The sequence below is a fragment of the Phodopus roborovskii genome, unplaced genomic scaffold, assembly GCF_943737965.1.
Source record: "Phodopus roborovskii unplaced genomic scaffold, PHOROB, whole genome shotgun sequence".
In the NCBI taxonomy this organism is placed as follows: Eukaryota; Metazoa; Chordata; class Mammalia; order Rodentia; family Cricetidae; genus Phodopus; species Phodopus roborovskii.
In genome coordinates this window covers 22,123,743-22,142,218 of record NW_026126517.1, presented here as the reverse complement: position 1 = coordinate 22,142,218, position 18,476 = coordinate 22,123,743, and the positions used below count along the sequence as shown (strand labels likewise).

The 18,476-nt window shown below is 43.1% G+C and overlaps 1 protein-coding gene across 3 annotated transcripts in view; it reads left to right on the top strand.

Annotated features, from left to right (window-relative positions):
- Kmt2a (lysine methyltransferase 2A) overlaps window positions 1–18,476 on the top strand; it is an 84,412-nt gene that overhangs the window by 53,992 nt on the left and 11,944 nt on the right. For all 3 annotated transcript variants that reach the window (XM_051197258.1, XM_051197257.1, XM_051197259.1), the window contains exons 16-29: window positions 864–1,037; window positions 1,753–1,863; window positions 2,324–2,397; window positions 3,194–3,384; window positions 3,601–3,707; window positions 5,308–5,445; window positions 7,078–7,236; window positions 8,176–8,293; window positions 8,413–8,491; window positions 9,457–9,617; window positions 9,964–10,146; window positions 10,322–14,567; window positions 15,007–15,087; window positions 16,717–16,778. In XM_051197258.1, coding sequence (XP_051053215.1) covers window positions 864–1,037; window positions 1,753–1,863; window positions 2,324–2,397; window positions 3,194–3,384; window positions 3,601–3,707; window positions 5,308–5,445; window positions 7,078–7,236; window positions 8,176–8,293; window positions 8,413–8,491; window positions 9,457–9,617; window positions 9,964–10,146; window positions 10,322–14,567; window positions 15,007–15,087; window positions 16,717–16,778 — 5,884 coding nt within the window. The remainder of the gene's footprint in view (window positions 1–863; window positions 1,038–1,752; window positions 1,864–2,323; window positions 2,398–3,193; window positions 3,385–3,600; window positions 3,708–5,307; window positions 5,446–7,077; window positions 7,237–8,175; window positions 8,294–8,412; window positions 8,492–9,456; window positions 9,618–9,963; window positions 10,147–10,321; window positions 14,568–15,006; window positions 15,088–16,716; window positions 16,779–18,476) is intronic.

The following is an 18,476-nucleotide window of genomic DNA, read 5'->3' as shown; positions in this document are numbered from 1 at the left end:
AGAGGCAGGACTATGGCTGTGAGTTTGAGGTTTATACAGCAATTCCCCATCTTGAAAGACAAAAACAAAGGAAATTTGGGTTTCTTCTGCCATCTTTGATGGGAATTCAGTGAAGGACTTGAAGAGAGCGACCTGATGAGAGCTGCTGCTCTTCTGACTGAAGAGTAAGGGCTATGGAATTTCTCTTTACAAAGTGTTCATTGACAGTCCTGGTATGGGAAATCAAGCGCACCACCTAAGCTCAGAGTTAGGTGCTGCTTCATCCTTCAGTGTAAAGCTCTGGCTTTTAAACATTTCTATCAGGTTTTTGTGTGTGTGTGTGTGTGTGTGTGTGTGTGTGCGCGTGCATGAATATGCTGTGGTGTGGGAGATCCACTTCTCTCTTTCCACTTTGTGGATCTTGGAGATTAAACTCATGTTGTCAGCCTGATAGCACACCATTACTCACTAAACCATCTCTCTAACTCCTAAAGTCCTGTTTTTGAAGTAGGAAAATTAATGGCTGTTTGTTATACACAGTTTTGGCTTTTTAATTCTACCTTTACAGATTATCAAGCACAATGCTTAATGTTTTCCTAGAAAGTCATTAGAAAATAGGTAGCAGGTGGATCTCTGTGAGTTCAAGGCCAGCCTAGTCTACAGAGTGAGTTCCAGGATGGGCTCCAAAGCTACACAGAGAAACCCTGTCTTGAAAAACAAAACAAAAAAAGAAAATAGGTCCATTTTAAATTTTTCTAGTTAAGAAATCACTGGTTATTTTCATGTTCTGTGTTGTTTCTAATGCCATCTTACTAATTTTGATAGAAAGTGCATAGATGCCTCATTCTTGATGTTTGATAACAGAAACCTCTTTACTGCCACAGGCTGCCAAGCCTCCAGACTTAAACCCTGAGACAGAGGAGAGCATACCCTCCCGAAGCTCCCCAGAGGGACCGGATCCTCCCGTTCTCACTGAGGTCAGCAAGCAGGACGAACAGCAACCTCTAGACCTGGAGGGAGTCAAGAAGAAAATGGACCAGGGCAGCTACGTGTCTGTGGTATGTCTTGAGCACATAACCAAGTTTCAAGTGTTTATTTCAGCCTTCTGGACTCTTTTGGAGTATGACTGGGAATAAGTAAATTTCAGAATAATTTGTATTGTATTTAAAGGTGTCTGTAGCTTCAGGTTGCCTGAATATGAGTTATTTCATCTGTGTATTTTAGAAGGGTGAGGATGTGGTGGTACCTAATTATTTTAGTTGGCTTTCTTCTCAGTTATTTAAATTATTTTTATGTTTCAAGAAAGCACCAAACTACTTAAGGAAAATGCTAATGTGAAGTTAGTATGTCTCCCCTTTTAAGCTTAGATCTGAATGTTGTGCCTTCCCATTACTCGTTTGTACATAAATACCATAAGCTTAATGATTTTAAGAATTTGTAGGGAAAACTCATTCACTATGTCATCCTTATTTTCTATTGAGTTGCTTATTCATTTGAGTGCAGATATTAAAAAAACCGTGAGCCCGCTTTGGTCACTTAACATGACAGAGTCTGTTTGTTTGCATTCTTGTCTTACTAGCCTGGCATCTCTTGGTTACCTTGTTAATTGTGAACAGAAACCTAAAGGCCTCAGAGAGTAATTACACTGTAGTTAAATATGTTGTGGGTTTTCTGTTGGGTTCCTGTGCTGGGTGATGATAGAGGGAGGAGGAAGTGGTTTTTGAGAGCATAGTACTGTTTTATGAATAATTGATGTTTTATTTTTGTATACAGTTGGAGTTCAGTGATGACATTGTGAAAATCATTCAAGCAGCCATTAATTCAGATGGAGGGCAGCCAGAAATTAAAAAAGCCAACAGCATGGTCAAGTCTTTCTTTATTCGGGTGAATGAGATTAATAGTTCATGGGGTTGTTTGTTTGTTTGTTTGTTTGTTTGTTTGTTTGAGACAGGGTTTCTCTGTGTAGCCTTGTCTGTCCTGCAACTCACTATGTAGACCAGGGTGGCCTCAAACTCAGAGATCTGTCTGCCTCTGGCTTCTGATTACTGGAATTAAAGGCATTCGCCACCACTGCCTGACCAGTAGTTCATGTTTTAATGCTCACTATTTATAATGGCCCTTCTTTTCTGTTACTTGCTTTATAATTTGCAGAAAAGCTTCTTTGGTTTAATATTTCCCCTAATTCTTTGGGAGGAGGTTGGGAAGCTGATAAGGTTACCTATATGGATGGATCTTTGCCTTGGTCTGAAATCATCCATATATAGACTGAGATACTGGTCTGGGATTGATTTGATTTGGTTTCTACCTGGATCTTCTCATTTGAATTCTGTTTGTTTTCTTTTAGCAAATGGAGCGGGTTTTTCCATGGTTCAGTGTCAAAAAGTCCAGATTTTGGGAACCAAATAAAGTATCAAACAAGTGAGTAAAAGTAGCTGATGAAAAGTCAGACATCTCATGTTTGTTGATTGAGGGTTTCTGGGACATTTTAATATTGAAAATCAGCCACCTAAAATGTCTTCTGTTCTGGTTTGGAAATGACAAGTAACATTTGTGTTGGTTGTGAGCTGGTGCTTTTTCCCCTCCACATCTATATTTATTATCTTGTAAAAACAGTTTGACATATGGACAATATATGCTAGACCTTAGTGACCATGTCATTGACCTTAATGTAATCAGGCTCTGTGTTACTTAGTTCAAACTGTGCCTTTCCTTGCTCTTGATTTGTAATATGTAACCTTTAACTTTTATTTATTTAGTTTTGGGGGAAGAGTTTCATTGTTTCTGAATATTTTACCAAAAGTTACATGTGTGGTCTTCCCGCTACTGCAGTACTGTGGAACAAACCCAGGACCTTGTGTATACTAGTCAACTATTCTACCACTGAGATCCTGAGATCCATCCCCAGCCATTTGAGTCACATGTTAAGATGCAGGTGTGGTCATAGTCACCTGTAACCCCTGCAGTTGGAAGATTAAAGCAGGAGGGTCAGGAATTCGGGGCCAGCCTGTCGTGAGGCCCTGTCCAAAACAAAATTCAAAGTTTTTAAAATGTTGAGTGTAGTCAGGCAGTTTTCAGATTCTGTGATTTGTTCTTCAATTCTGTGACTGGTTTGTACATGGGTCCCAGCCCTGCTGATACTGAGAGCTGATTGTTTTGTGTGGTGCTGAGTGTACTGTAGGCACTCAGTAAATGCTTGTCAATCGATTGTCTCCAGCAGTGGGATGTTGCCCAACGCAGTGCTTCCGCCTTCACTTGACCATAACTATGCTCAGTGGCAGGAGCGAGAGGACAGCCACACTGAGCAGCCTCCTCTAATGAAGAAAATCATTCCAGCCCCCAAGCCCAAAGGCCCTGGAGAGCCAGACTCACCCACGCCTCTGCACCCTCCTACACCACCAATCTTGAGTAAGTCGTCAGAATGAATAATCATTACCTACTTCATTCTACATGCAAATGATTGGCTTAGTGGATCTAAATTTAATGCACTTAAGATATCAGAAAGGAATTTCCGATAACATAACTAAAAACCTTTTAAAAATGTTTATAGACTACTTAAGCTGAATTCTCCCCTAGAAAAACATAGTATTACCAATTTTAACTGAGTATCTTTGGGGTCCTAAGGTACTGATAGGAGTCGAGAAGACAGTCCAGAGCTGAATCCACCCCCGGGCATAGATGACAACAGGCAGTGTGCACTGTGTCTGATGTATGGTGATGACAGTGCTAATGTAAGTACTTTGGATGTGGGATCCTGGTAAATAAAAACCTCATATGAACAGTCTGTCCAAGTAAGTGTGTGTGTGTGTGTGTGTGTGTGTGTGTGTGTGTGTGTGTGTGTAAGGGTAAGAGAGAGACAGAGACAAAGTTTCTCTGTGTAGCTGTCCTGGCATTCACTTTGTAGACAAGGCTGACCTCAAATCCACAGATTCACCTGCCTCTGCCTCCCAAGTTCTGGGATTATTAAAGGTATGCACCATCACCACCTGGCCAAACCGTTTGTCCTTTGTGTCAGTATTTGATGACTTAAGGAGTATTTACTTGTGAGTTTGTGGCAACTAAAGTTGTTTCTGTTTTCATTTTGGCTCAGGGTCTTACATTGTTGTTTAGGCCTGCCAAGAACTCATGATCCTCTTGCCTCAGTCTCCTTAGTAGCTGGGATTATAGACAAGTGCTACTGTGCTTAGGTTTAGAGAGTCTTTTTCTTTAAATTTTAGATAGTGTATATGAATGTGTTACCTACATGTGTGTATGCCTGTCACATGTGAAGTGTAGAAGAGAGTGTGGGATCCTTTGGGACTAGAATTAATGGATGTTTGTGAATCATTGTGTGGGTGCTGGGAACTGAACCCAGCTTCTTTGCATGGCAAAAAGTGTTCTTAACTACTCAGCCAACTCCAGTCCTGGCCTTAGACAGTTTTAAATAACTGAATTTCTTAAAAAACTAATTTACCCTGAATAAACCTACTGATAACTAATCCTCAAAAATATTTAGTGAAGTCTTAATCAAACACGTGGTTGGTATATCATATAGCCTGTGTTTAGTGTAAAGTAGCTGAATGGTTAAGGGCCCCAGTTCTGACAGACTGACTGGATTCATTCTGTGCCCTCCTGACTGATAACTGGCAAGAGCTTCAAACCCCCATGACCCTCAGTTACATCCTTAAAATGAAGACAATACCTTTTTTTTTTTTTTTTTGTAATGTGTGTGGGCATATATGTATGCCTTTACTTCATGTATGTTTGTGCCTCAAGTGCATGCAGTGCTTGAAAGAGGGCATCAGATCCTCTGGAGCTGGAGTCACAGATGTTTGTGAGCTGCTGTGTGCGTGCTAGGATCAAAACTGGATCCTCTGGAAGAGTAAAAAAAGCCCTTAACTACTGGGCCATCTCTCCCACCCCACAAGGAAACAATTCTTAAGCTAGAATTAAATGAAATAATATGTATAAAGTCTTTATTTAATGGCTTTACATTGAGAATTTAAAATGCAATATTTGTGGGAATGTGGGTCAGACTTAGAGTGTCTGCATCCGTGAAGCCCCACTTCAGTCCACAAGCACTTAAGGGTAAAGTTATTATGTAGTCTGAGAGAACTGAATTTAAACTACAGTTTTAAAGTAGTTTGCACAATTATGTAAACCTTCCATATATTGATCTTTTGTTTTCAATAGAATTATAAAAGATTTCCATTTTATGTAAAAAATATTAGAATTAGAAGAAACATTGAAAACTGGATTATGATTTAATCTCTAAGGAATTAGAGTTTCTTTCTTGTGGTATCTTGTCTGAGGTAAAGCTAATGTGAATTCCTTTGGTATTGTGTCCTTCAGGATGCTGGCCGCTTGCTGTACATTGGCCAAAATGAGTGGACACATGTGAATTGTGCTTTGTGGTCAGCAGAAGTGTTTGAAGATGATGATGGATCACTAAAGAATGTGCATATGGCTGTGATCAGGGGCAAGCAGCTGGTAAGAACTTAATATGTCCACTTAGGAAGTGGTTTTAGTCTTTGTTCTGGGCGTGACTATAGCCTCCCTCATTCTTGACAGTATTTTCAGTAGCTTGCCAGTAAGTACTGGTGTATGTTGTAGGTCTGACCCTTTGAAAAAGGAAACAAAAGAAATAGAAAAAAAAGGGCCCTGGAAAGCTGACTCAGCAGTCAAAAGCACTGACTGCTCTTCCAGGGGATCTGGGTTGAATTCCCAGCCACTATGTGGCAGCTCACAACTGCCTGTGACTTCAGTTCCTGGGAAATCTGACAATCACACAGATATACATGCAGGTAAAATACCAATGCACATAAAACAAAAATAAATAAACCATCAAAACCAAAAAACTTTTAAAAAGAAATAGAAAAGCAAAGCATCCTCTAACTTGAGCATCATTCAAATATCTGAAGAGCATCAATTTAATATGTAAACAGCTCAGAGGCCAAGTAAATCGACATTCTGAACTTCCAGAAAATAAACCCATGTATGTGCAGCATGACGAAGGAAGAGGGACAATCAGCTGCTTGATTGTCAAAGCAGCTGAAAGCAGTCACAGTGTTACTGAGGAGTAAACGTATAGAAGCTAGAGTTTGAGCATGAAAGGTTTCAGAAGGAATGCAGCCAATAGACAAAACACATGAAAGAAGAATGGGTGAGTTGTGGGAAGCACAGACAAGAGCACACAGACTGTCTAATAGAGTAAGAATGACCCAGGGCCTCAGAGTGGAATCTTCAAATCACATTAGCCGTGAAGTCTAATACTATAAAACTAGTGTGCTGGCTAGCTTTATGTCAGCTTGACACAGTTAGAATTATCTAAAAGGAGAGAATCTATTAAGAAAAATGCCTCCATAAGATCAGCTATAAGTCATTTTCTTAATTAGTGGTTGATGAGGAGGTTCCAGCCCATGGTGGGTAGGTAGGTGGTCCAACTCTGGGCTGGTGGTCCTGGGTTCTATAAGAAAAAAGGCTGACTGGGCGGTGGTGGCTCACACACCTTTGATACTTGGGAGGTAGAGGCAGATAGATATCTTGAGTTCCAGGCCAGCCTGGTTTACAGAGCAATTCAAGGACAGCAAGGGCTATAACAGAGAAACCCTGTCTCAACCAAAAAAAAGAAAAGAATGAATGAGCAAGCCAGCAAGCAGTACCTCTCCATTGCCTTGGTATCTTTTCCTGGCCTCTGTGAGTTCCTGCCCTCGCTGCTTTTGATGATAAACCGTTACATGGAACTGTGAGTGAAATAAAACCATTGCTCTCCAAGTTGTTTTTGGCCAGGGTGTTTTATCACAGCAATAGTAACCCTAAGACAACTAGTTTCTTACTAGTAAAATTTTGCTATCACTGAGTTGCTTTGAGATGTAGTAAGTTTCTTACAAGTACATTGATCTTCATAGTTTCAAGTCTAATAAATCCATCATGCATTCTAGGAAAAACTTCAGTTCAAAGTGTAGATCCAATTTAGTGTTTAAATTTTCTAGTTACCGCATTGTAGTTCATATCATTTCCCTATTGCTCAAGGATGTTCAGAAGTGACAAATCCTAGAAGAGGTGACAAATTTCTTAAAATGCCTGCCTGTCTAAATAGGGCTGTTCTTTCTGGACTTGTAGAGATGTGAATTCTGCCAAAAGCCAGGAGCCACCGTGGGTTGCTGTCTCACATCCTGCACCAGCAACTACCATTTCATGTGTTCCAGAGCCAAGAACTGTGTCTTTCTGGATGATAAAAAAGTGTATTGTCAGCGTCATCGGGATTTGATCAAAGGCGAGGTGAGAAGCTCAACTGTTTGGTTGCTTCTGTTATAGCTGTTAACAAGGCATTATTATCTCAGGGTAGACTTAACATTCACAGTAAAATTAGCCAAGGGTAGAGATTTCTGGCCCTACTTACATAGCCTCTCCCAGGAGAGTGATGTATTTGTTACAGTAGATGGATCTACATCAATGCACATTTCACACAGTTATCTTTTACACTTAAAAAAAAAAGATCATTAATTTATTTTGTATACAGTGTTCTGCCTGTGTGTTTCCCTACAGGCTATGTTTCCCTACAGGCCAGAAGAGGGCACCAGATCTCATTACAGATGGTTGTGAGCCACCATATGGTTGCTGGGAATTGAACTCAGGACCTCTAGAAGAGTATTCAATGCTTTCAGTGCTCTCAACCTCTAAGCCATCTCTTCACCCCCGCAGTTACCCTTAACATTACAGTTCATTCTTGATGCTGTACATCATGTGGGTTTGGACAAAAGTCTAATAATGTACATTCATCATTTTAGTTTCTATAAATATTTTCAACGTCCTAAGAACCCTGTGTTCTGCCTGTTATTCTGTTATTCTTTCCCCCTAAAACCACTGATTTCTTTTTTGCTAACATCTACAAGTAGTTTTAACTTAACATCCACAGCACTTCTAGAGTTTCTTATGTTTGGGACCTTGCAGTTCATAGCCTTTGTGCTCTGACTTTTGCTTAGCAATAAGCATTGAAGATTCTTCCTCATCTTTTAAATTCCCTATGAATTTAAGAGGGAAGTACTGAAAAAGAGTGAGGTGGTAAACTCAGTTTTGCCTTTCTCCAATGTCCCAGAGAGATCATCTCCTCTCCTCTTATAAGAAATAAAGAGGGTGGTAGTAAACGGAAGGGTGATTTTGAGATAGGGTCTCTGCTCTGCCTCAGTCCTTTAACAGCAACCTTGGGTTTCATTTAAGGTGGTTCCTGAGAATGGATTTGAAGTTTTTAGAAGAGTGTTTGTGGACTTTGAAGGAATCAGCTTGCGAAGGAAGTTCCTCAATGGCTTGGAACCAGAAAACATCCACATGATGATTGGTATGACCCAGGCCTTCGTTAGTGGGAGACTGTTATATCATTTGTGTGTTTTCTGGTCCTCGCTTACAAAATGATTCTCCTTGTGGTTTCTTCTAATCTGCTCTTCTTTCCTTGGTTAGGCTCAATGACAATCGACTGTTTGGGGATTCTGAATGACCTCTCTGACTGTGAAGATAAGCTCTTTCCTATAGGATACCAGTAAGTCCAGCGAAGACGGCACAGCAGCCCACAGCGTGGCTTCCCGAAAATGCGGGGTCATTAAATGTGGAAATGTACTTGGTAGCTGCCTTTCGCTATTCTAAACCCACCACCCACCAGTTCTCGTAGGCCCAGGCTGTCCTAAAACTCCGGATCCTTCTGCCTTAGCCTCATGCATTACAGTGCCCAGCTAAAAGATTATAAATTTAGCCTGGGCTACATAGTGACACCCTGTCTCAAAGCAAACAATTTATAATCTTTTGTGTTGATTAAATTATTTGACAAGCACTGACAATGAATGCTCAAAATGCCCCTCCTAGGGCCACTTGTGTATACACGGGTACTTGGAAGACAAGCCGAGGCAGTGGATCTCAGTGAGTTCCAGGTCAGCGAGGGCCATGGGGCGACCCTGTCTCAAAGAATAGAAAGTCTCTATCTCCCTCTTCAGAACCTCATTGGGCAGCACATTTTCTAATTCTACTTTCCAGCTCTCTTAACACAGCCTATACTTGTGTTTGTCTGGTAGATCTTTGTACAAACAAGACTCCTAGCAGTCACCAGATTCAAAGCAGTTGTATTTCTCTTGTTTTGTAGAATCTTACTGACAAAGGTTTGAGGGTTTTTTAAGGTCTTGAGTTATGTGCAGGGTAAAGTACTCATCCCTCATGGAAGGCAATGGCATTATATAGTTACTGTTTTTCTTTTTCAGTGGTTTAGAATATTTAACTATTTCTGTTACTTTTTTTGTTTTAAAGGCCATACAACTTTTTGAGAGCCTGAGAAACATTAAGAACTTCACAAAGATTAAAACCACCATACTAGAATAATCTCTATTAAGGGCCTAAGAAATAAAGCTATATTTTCTGTGTTGAGACCAGAGAACTCATGATGGGGAGAAATTTGAGGAATGATAGTTTGTGCATCTGTCCTCCATTTGTGTTTTTTTACCCCCTTGTGTTTGCCAGGTGTTCCCGGGTGTACTGGAGCACCACAGATGCTCGAAAGCGCTGTGTGTACACATGCAAGATCATGGAATGCCGTCCACCTGTTGTAGAGCCGGATATCAATAGCACGGTTGAGCATGATGACAATAGGACCATTGCCCATAGCCCATCCTCATTCATAGGTTAGTTTAAATCCACGTGGGGCTTGAATTCAAGTCTTTTGACTATGTACTGGGATTTAATTTGGGCCACCCCCTTTTTTTCTAGTTTGGCGTTTATCTAATAGCACTCTGTGTGTACAAGTCTACATGTGCATGTCTGTGCATGTGATGCGCCATGGGATGTTCAAGAAGGCAAAAAATCACTTGTGGAGTTGGTTCTCTTCTTCCATTGTGGGTTCCAGGGACTGAACTCAGATCGAGCTTGAGCACTTACCCATTGCTGCTTACCAGCCCCAATAGCTAGCTGGCTTGATACTGGCTCATCTGTTAGATATTTTAACTGCCCTCTTCTTATTTTGTATCACAGAAACTTCATGTAAAGACAGTCAAAGTACAGCTGCGATTCTAAGTCCTCCGTCACCAGACAGATCCCATTCACAGACCTCAAGCTCCTGCTATTATCATGTCATCTCTAAGGTCCCTAGGATTCGAACACCCAGCTACTCCCCTACACAGAGGTCCCCTGGCTGCCGGCCATTGCCTTCTGCAGGTAAAAGATGTCCCCAACCCACTTGACCATTCTGTTAAGTAACCTTTACTTTGTGACTTTTACTAACAAAAAGGTGGCCTATAAACAGGTTTATCCAAATGGTTGAAACTAGTGACTTGACACATTTATTCTGTCCTTGATTGACTTTCTTACTTTTTTTTTCTCCCTTGTTCAGGAAGTCCTACCCCAACCACTCATGAAATCGTTACAGTAGGCGATCCTTTGCTCTCCTCTGGTCTTCGGAGCATTGGCTCCAGGCGGCATAGTACTTCTTCCCTACCACCCCTGCGCTCCAAGCTCCGGATAATGTCTCCAATGAGAACTGGGAGTGTATACTCCAGGAATAGTGTTTCCTCAGTCTCTACCCTTGGGACGGCTACAGATTCCGAGTCAAGTGCCAAAGCAACCGATCGTGTCATAGGGCCGTTGAATTCAAGTGCTAATCTAGCGCACAGCACTCCCGCCTCTTCAGGTTCACAAAGGACAGTGGTCACTGGAGGCTCCAAAGCCAGTCATTTGGATGGAGCCTCATCCTCAGAAATAAAGCGTTCTAGTGCTTCAGACTTGGCACCCAAGGGTTCCTCCTTAAAGGGAGAGAAGAGCAGAGCTCTGAGTTCCAAGAGCTCAGATGGATCTGCACATACCCCAGCTTACTCTGGAGTTCCTAAACTGGTACCACAGGTTCATAACACCACTTCTGGAGAATTCAACATTAGTAAAATCGGCACTTTTGCTCAGCCCTCTCCAGTGCCGTTTTCTCCTAAAGAGACTCTGTCCTACCCACAACTCCACTTGAGGGGGCAAAGGAATGATCGAGACCAGCACACAGATTCCACCCAGTCAGCAAAGCCCCTTCCAAACGATGAAGTTGAAATCAAAACCTTGAAGTTTCCTGGTGTGGGCCACAGGCCATCCATTCTTCATGAACATGTAAGGTCTAGTTCCAGAGAGAGGAGACAGAAAGGGAAAAAGTCTTTGAAAGAGACTTGCAAAGAGAAGCATCCCAGTAAATCCTCTTTGGAACCTGGCCAAGTGACGATGAGTGAGGAAGGAAACCTAAAGCCAGGGTTTGTTGATGAGGTTTTGACTCCTGGGTTTCTGGGGCAACGACCATGTAATAATGTTTCATCTGATAAGACTGGGGATAAAGTCCTTCCTATTTCAGTTCCTAAAGGTCAATCCCCACAAGCAGAAGGATCTTCCAAGGAGTTACAGGCACCCCGGAAGTGCTCAGTCAAAGTGACACCTCTGAAAATGGAAAGTGAGAATCAATCCAAAAATGCCCCAAAAGAAAGTAGCCCTGGCTCCCCTGTACAACTAGAGCCAGCGTGTCCAGCAGAGCCTGTTTCAGCTTCCAGAAGTCCAGGAGCTAGCCCAGGGGTTCAGCCAAGCCCAAATAATACCTCATCCCAAGACCCTCAAAGTAACAACTATCAGAACCTTCCAGAACAGGACAGAAACTTGATGATTCCAGACGGCCCCAAACCTCAGGAGGATGGCTCTTTTAAGAGGAGATATCCCCGGCGCAGTGCCCGTGCACGGTCTAACATGTTCTTTGGGCTCACCCCACTCTATGGAGTCAGGTCTTACGGTGAAGAAGACATCCCATTCTACAGCAGTTCCACTGGGAAAAAGCGAGGAAAGAGATCTGCAGAAGGGCAGGTGGATGGGGCCGATGACTTGAGCACATCAGATGAAGAAGACATATACTATTACAACTTTACTAGAACTGTAATTTCTTCAGGTGGAGAGGAGCGGCTGGCATCCCGTAACTTATTTCGGGAGGAGGAACAGTGTGATCTTCCAAAAATCTCACAATTAGATGGTGTTGATGATGGGACAGAGAGTGATACTAGTGTCACTGCCACAACCAGGAAAAGCAGCCAGATTCCAAAAAGAAATGGTAAAGAAAATGGAACAGAAAACTTAAAGATTGATCGACCCGAAGATGCTAGTGAAAAAGAGCATGTCATTAAGAGTGCTGTTGGCCATAAAAACGAGCCAAAGGTGGATAACTGCCACTCTGTAAGCAGAGTGAAAGCCCAGGGCCAGGACTCCTTGGAAGCTCAGCTCAGCTCCTTGGAATCAAGCCGCAGAGTTCACACAAGTACCCCTTCAGACAAAAACTTACTGGACACCTACAACACCGAGCTTCTGAAATCTGACTCTGACAATAACAACAGCGATGACTGTGGGAACATCCTGCCTTCAGACATCATGGACTTTGTACTAAAGAACACTCCATCCATGCAGGCTCTGGGTGAGAGCCCGGAGTCCTCGTCTTCTGAGCTCCTGACTCTTGGTGAAGGGCTGGGTCTTGACAGTAATCGGGAAAAGGATATGGGTCTCTTTGAAGTGTTTTCTCAGCAGCTGCCTGCAACAGAGCCTGTGGACAGTAGTGTCTCTTCTTCCATCTCAGCCGAGGAGCAGTTCGAGCTGCCTCTTGAACTGCCATCTGACCTCTCTGTGCTGACCACCCGCAGTCCCACCGTCCCCAGCCAGAATCCCAGTAGACTGGCCGTAATCTCAGATTCAGGGGAGAAGCGAGTGACCATGACAGAGAAGTCTGTAGCCTCTTCCGAGGGTGACCCAGCACTGCTGAGTCCAGGAGTAGACCCTGCTCCTGAAGGCCACATGACTCCTGATCATTTCATCCAAGGACACATGGATGCAGATCATATCTCCAGCCCTCCCTGTGGTTCAGTGGAACAAGGTCATGGCAACAATCAAGATTTAACTAGAAACAGTAGCACCCCTGGCCTTCAGGTACCTGTTTCCCCTACTGTTCCCATCCAGAATCAGAAGTATGTGCCCAATTCTACTGATAGCCCTGGCCCATCTCAGATCTCTAATGCAGCTGTCCAGACCACTCCACCCCACCTGAAACCAGCCACTGAGAAACTCATTGTTGTTAACCAGAACATGCAACCACTTTATGTTCTCCAAACTCTTCCAAATGGAGTGACCCAAAAAATCCAGTTGACCTCTCCTGTTAGTTCTACACCCAATGTGATGGAGACAAATACTTCGGTATTGGGGCCCATGGGAAGTGGGCTCACCCTAACTGCAGGACTAAATCCAAGCTTGCCACCTTCTCAGTCTCTGTTCCCTCCTGCTAGCAAAGGATTGCTCTCCATGCCTCATCACCAGCACTTACATTCCTTCCCTGCAGCTGCTCAAAGTAGTTTCCCACCCAACATCAGCAGTCCTCCTTCAGGCCTACTTATTGGGGTTCAGCCTCCTCCAGATCCCCAACTTTTGGGTTCAGAAGCCAACCAGAGGACAGACCTCACTACCACAGTAGCCACTCCATCCTCTGGACTCAAGAAAAGACCCATATCTCGTCTGCACACTCGAAAGAATAAAAAACTTGCTCCCTCTAGTACCCCTTCAAACATTGCCCCTTCTGATGTGGTTTCTAACATGACACTGATTAACTTCACACCCTCCCAGCTTTCAAACCATCCCAATCTGTTAGATTTGGGGTCACTTAACACTTCATCTCACCGAACTGTCCCCAACATCATAAAAAGATCTAAATCTGGCATCATGTATTTTGAACAGGCTCCCCTGTTACCACCACAGAGTGTGGGCGGAACCACTGCCACGGTGGCGGGCACATCAACGATAAGCCAGGATACTAGCCACCTCACATCTGGGCCTGTGTCTGCCTTGGCATCTGCTTCCTCCGTCTTGAATGTGGTATCCATGCAAGCTACAACAACCCCTACAAGTAGTGCATCCGTTCCAGGACATGTCACTTTAACCAACCAGAGGTTGCTTGGGACCCCAGACATTGGCTCAATAAGCAATCTTCTAATCAAAGCCAGCCAGCAGAGCCTGGGCATTCAGGACCAGCCTCTGGCTTTACCACCAAGTTCAGGAATGTTCCCACAACTGGGGACATCACAGACTCCTTCCGCTGCTGCCATGACAGCAGCATCTAGCGTCTGTGTACTTTCCTCGCCACAGACTACAGGCATGACAGCTGTGTCCCCTTCTGGGGAGGCTGAAGAACACTATAAGCTGCAGCAAGTGAACCAGCTCCTAGCTGGCAAAACCAGCATCCTCTCTTCACAGCGGGAGCGGGATTCCGACACTGCTTCAGGGACCCAGCCATCCAACTTCACCCGGACAGCAGATGCTCCTAATGGTGTGAGGCTAGACCAGAACAAGTCTTTACCCTCAGTTAAGCAAGCCAGCTCCACCTCTCCAGGGAGCTCTCCATCCTCTGGTCAGCAGTCAGCAGGTTCCTCAGTGCCAGGTCCCACTAAACCAAAACCCAAAGTCAAAAGAATTCAGCTGCCCCTAGACAAAGGGAATGGCAAGAAGCACAAAGTTTCCCATTTGCGGTCCAGTTCTTCTGAAGCACACATTCCAGACCAAGGAGCCAACCCAGCACCCCAAACCTCAGCCACACGGTAAGTGACAGGCAAGTTAATTCTGTGGCACCTCTGGGTATGGCTCTGGTCACTTTGATCATTTGGGCTTTTGGTAGTGATAAGTGGAGCAGAAAACCTAGCTCATCAATAGACCGAGAACTACGGTTTTGATTGTCCTTTGCTTTTTTACCTTGGACAGTGCTGATACCTGTTTCTGTTTTGCTGAGGTTTGCAGATGTGAGAGAATAATAGTCCTGTCTGATGGCCAGGGGTTCCTGCTATGGAGTTTCATGAAGCCCTTTTTCTTAAAACCTCATTGGAAGTATACCATATAAAGTATAGATGAGACTTCCCTTCCCCTAAACAGTTCCTGTGTCCTCTTACTAGCTTTTGTGAACTGTTCAAGCTTGTGAACTTTATCTGTCCAGTGCATACTTGCTGATGGTTGCTTGAAAAGATGCACCCGATTCTGTTACAGGACTCCTAGAGCCGACAGAGAGCAGCAGGGTGCAGCTGGCATGGAGCAGCCTTCACAAAAGGAGTGTGGGCAGCCTGTGGGGTGAGCTGTAGATGTGGTCTCGGGCCCATCACATGTGAAACAGGCTTCCTCCTGATTTGCATTGAGTTTTGCTTTGTTGGCAGAAGTGTTCTTGACAGGCATCATATGATATGGATGCCTTTGATGTCAGCACTGGTGAGGCTGAGGCAGGCAGAGCTCTTATGAATTTGAGGCTAGTCAAGGCCACATAGTAAGACCTTGCCTCCTTCCTTTCCACACCCCTCCCCCAAGGTCCTATTTTGTTTTAATGAAACTAAATACAGGCTTGTAAAACAAAAATTGAAGTAGATTTTCTTAAATCTTTTAAAATATGTAGTTATTGTCTGTATGTGTACATGCACTTTTGTAGCACTTGTGTAGAGGTCAGAGGACAACTTGTGCCATCATTTCGCTCCTCCTGCCTTTACATAGGTGCCAACGACCACATTCAGTAGTCTGACTTGCACCCCAAGTCGTTTTATTCTCTGAACCATCTTGTTGGCCCACTTACCCCACACTCACTTTTTTCCCTTTTTCAAAGCTAGAATTATTTAAATGGTTCCCTGTATCCTGCTTACCCCTTCTCAGTCTGTTCCCTAGAAGTTCTTTTGATAATGGTTTGGTGTTTGGGGTGTTTTTTATTTTTTTTTTTTTATACTTTCTGTTTTATGTACATTGGTGCTTTGCCTGCATGTGTGTTTGTATGATGGTGTCAGACCCCCTGGAACAGGAGTTACAGATAGTTGTGAGCTGCCATGTGGGTGCTGGGAATTAAACCTGGGTCCACTGGAAGAGCAGCCAGTGCTTTTAACCATTGAGCCATTTCTCTAACCCCATGGTTTGGTTTTATTCTGCAGATATGTCTATGTGTGTGTAAATATGTGTACATACTTTTATATTAAATGGGTGCTGCTGTACTTACTGTTCTTGTTTTTTTCCCTTAGTTGTTTTTCTATCCCTCTTCCTGGAATGACATGTGTCCATGCTGCTTCCAGTGCTGTTGGATGCTCTAATTTACTTAGCTAGTTAACATCATGCATATTAGCACACACTTAGGCAAATTTGAAAAACTGAAAGTAGATGGCTTACTAGCTCATGAAGCTTACCCATGTTTTTAGTTAAGCCAGCCGACTTTATTAAATTATACAGCACAGTCCTAACAATTGTCTTTGCATTTCTCCTGCTACAAAATTGTGAGACAGTTTCAGAGATATAATCCACTATCTCAAAATCAGATGCCTACTGGCAACATTCGGGGAAGAAATTAAGTGTGATTTTAGGGCTAGAAAGATGGCGAAACAGTTAAGAGTGCTTCCTGTTGTAACAGCATCCTTGTTTGGGTCCACTGCCTCTCCAGCTTCTGTGGGCTCCCATGCAGTCAAGGCACATACACCATACACAAATAAAAATTGTACAAGCTTGATGACCTAAGTTCAATCCCTGGATCCCACTCAGTGGAAGGAGCTTTCAACACCCAGGCTTACATGCTCTCCCACATCCACACACTAATAAATAAACATTTTAAAGTACTTGGTTTTCTTAGTGGTGGTTTTAAATAACTGTCAGAATAGGTGGCAGGTTGTGAACATTTGTTTTGTCTGTGAAAACAAGTTGGCCTTGCCTCTCATGTCTGGTTTTATTTTCATTCAGACCAGCGGCTGCTCTTCCAGAGATTCAGGCAACAAATCCATCAAGTGAGCAAGAAAATGCAGGTATGTGGTTGGTTAATAGGTTATAATAGAGAAGTCTAAAGCTAGAAGCTAGAAGTCTGTTTAAAAATCATGTATGTTAGCTGTGCATGGTGGCACATGCTTGTAATCCCGGCTCTTGGAAAGCTGAGACAGAATTTTGTGTTCGAGGCCAGGCTGAGCTGCATAGTAGGCTTGAGGGCAGCCTGTGCTACATCACAAGTCCCATCCTTAAAGACAAAAGAATCACCTCCATTTTCTCCTGATATTCTAGATGGGGGAGAAACCAACTGAAGTCCCAAGTAATTAAGTGATGATGTAAAGTCCTAGAGAATAACTCAGTCCTTTCTCCCAGCTTTCTTCAGTCATGGTCTGTTATCGCTTTGCTAAACTGGTTTTAAGGACAGTGACATTCTTGGTAGCCAGTGATAACCTATAGTTGTCTCTTGAATTGTTTCTTACATCTGGATGGCAACTTAGGGTAAATTCCCTTCCAGAAACTGGAGCCATCTCTCTTAGGTAGTCAGGATTTGATTCTGAGACTACGTGTGTCTCCCAGCACTTTTTACCTGGCCTTGTGCAGTTGGTCACTGTACAGTTAGCGTAGTACACACATGGGACCTGCACTTGGCGCTAGACAACCTGGGCTGCATGCCTCTTGTCTTAGAAAAACAGATTAAGTAAATAAATGATAATAAAAAGTGACTTCCCAAAAGAGAAAGGCTTAGGCTTGATTTGAGCTGTTACCATGTCCTGATGATTGGCCAGTTCTTCAAGCCTGAGTCTTGATGATAGGCAGGCATGGTGACTGAGTTCAGTCTCCTGAACCAGGCAAGTTCAAACTCCATGTTTACTTTAGCTGTATGAACTTGGCTTTTATGTGGCCTGACTCAGTTTCCTTATGTTTATTCATGTATTCTTTCGTTCATTGCATTGAATGAAGTCTCATTGTGTTGTCCTGACTGGTGTAGAACTTTCTAGGTAGCTCAGGCTAGTATTGATCATCCTTTCTCATCCTTACAAAGTAGGGTCACAGGCATGTACCACCACATCCAACTCAGTTTTTTCACCTTTAAAAAGGAGTCAAGCTGGGCTTGGTATAACACTCCTCTAATTGTAGCTCTTGAGAAGCAAAGGCAAGCTGATCTCTCTGAGTTAGAGGCCATCATGGTCTCCATAGCAAGTTCCAGGCCAGGCAGAGTTACATAGTAAAACCTTATGGGGGTGGGGGTGTCAATAATAACACCTATCAGAGGTTGTTGTGTGGATCAAATGAGGTAATCTAAGTGAAATTACTAGAAGAGTATCTGAGACATAACCAGTAAGTGATTCATGTTCAGTAAAGGGAATTTTGGTTTGACTTAGTCAGAGCAGTTGTGTATAAAAAGGAAAATGATCACATTGTCATACTAGCTCTGCTACAAAAAACACCTACTAAATACACATGTACACACATACACTCACCCCCCCCCCCATTTTAGTACTTGGTAGCTGTGTCCCAGGGCGAGTTCCTTGAGCCTCGGTGCTCTTACTAGTGAGTAGGGATAGCACAAGGTATAGCATGTCCTCAGAAATGGAGGTGATTCCTGTAGAGCAGTGATTCTCAGCCTTCCTTATGCTGAGACTCTTTAATACAGTTCCTCATGTTGTGGTGACTCCCAACCATAAAATTATTTTCATTGCTACTTCGTAACTGTAATTTTGTTGCTGTTATGAGTCATA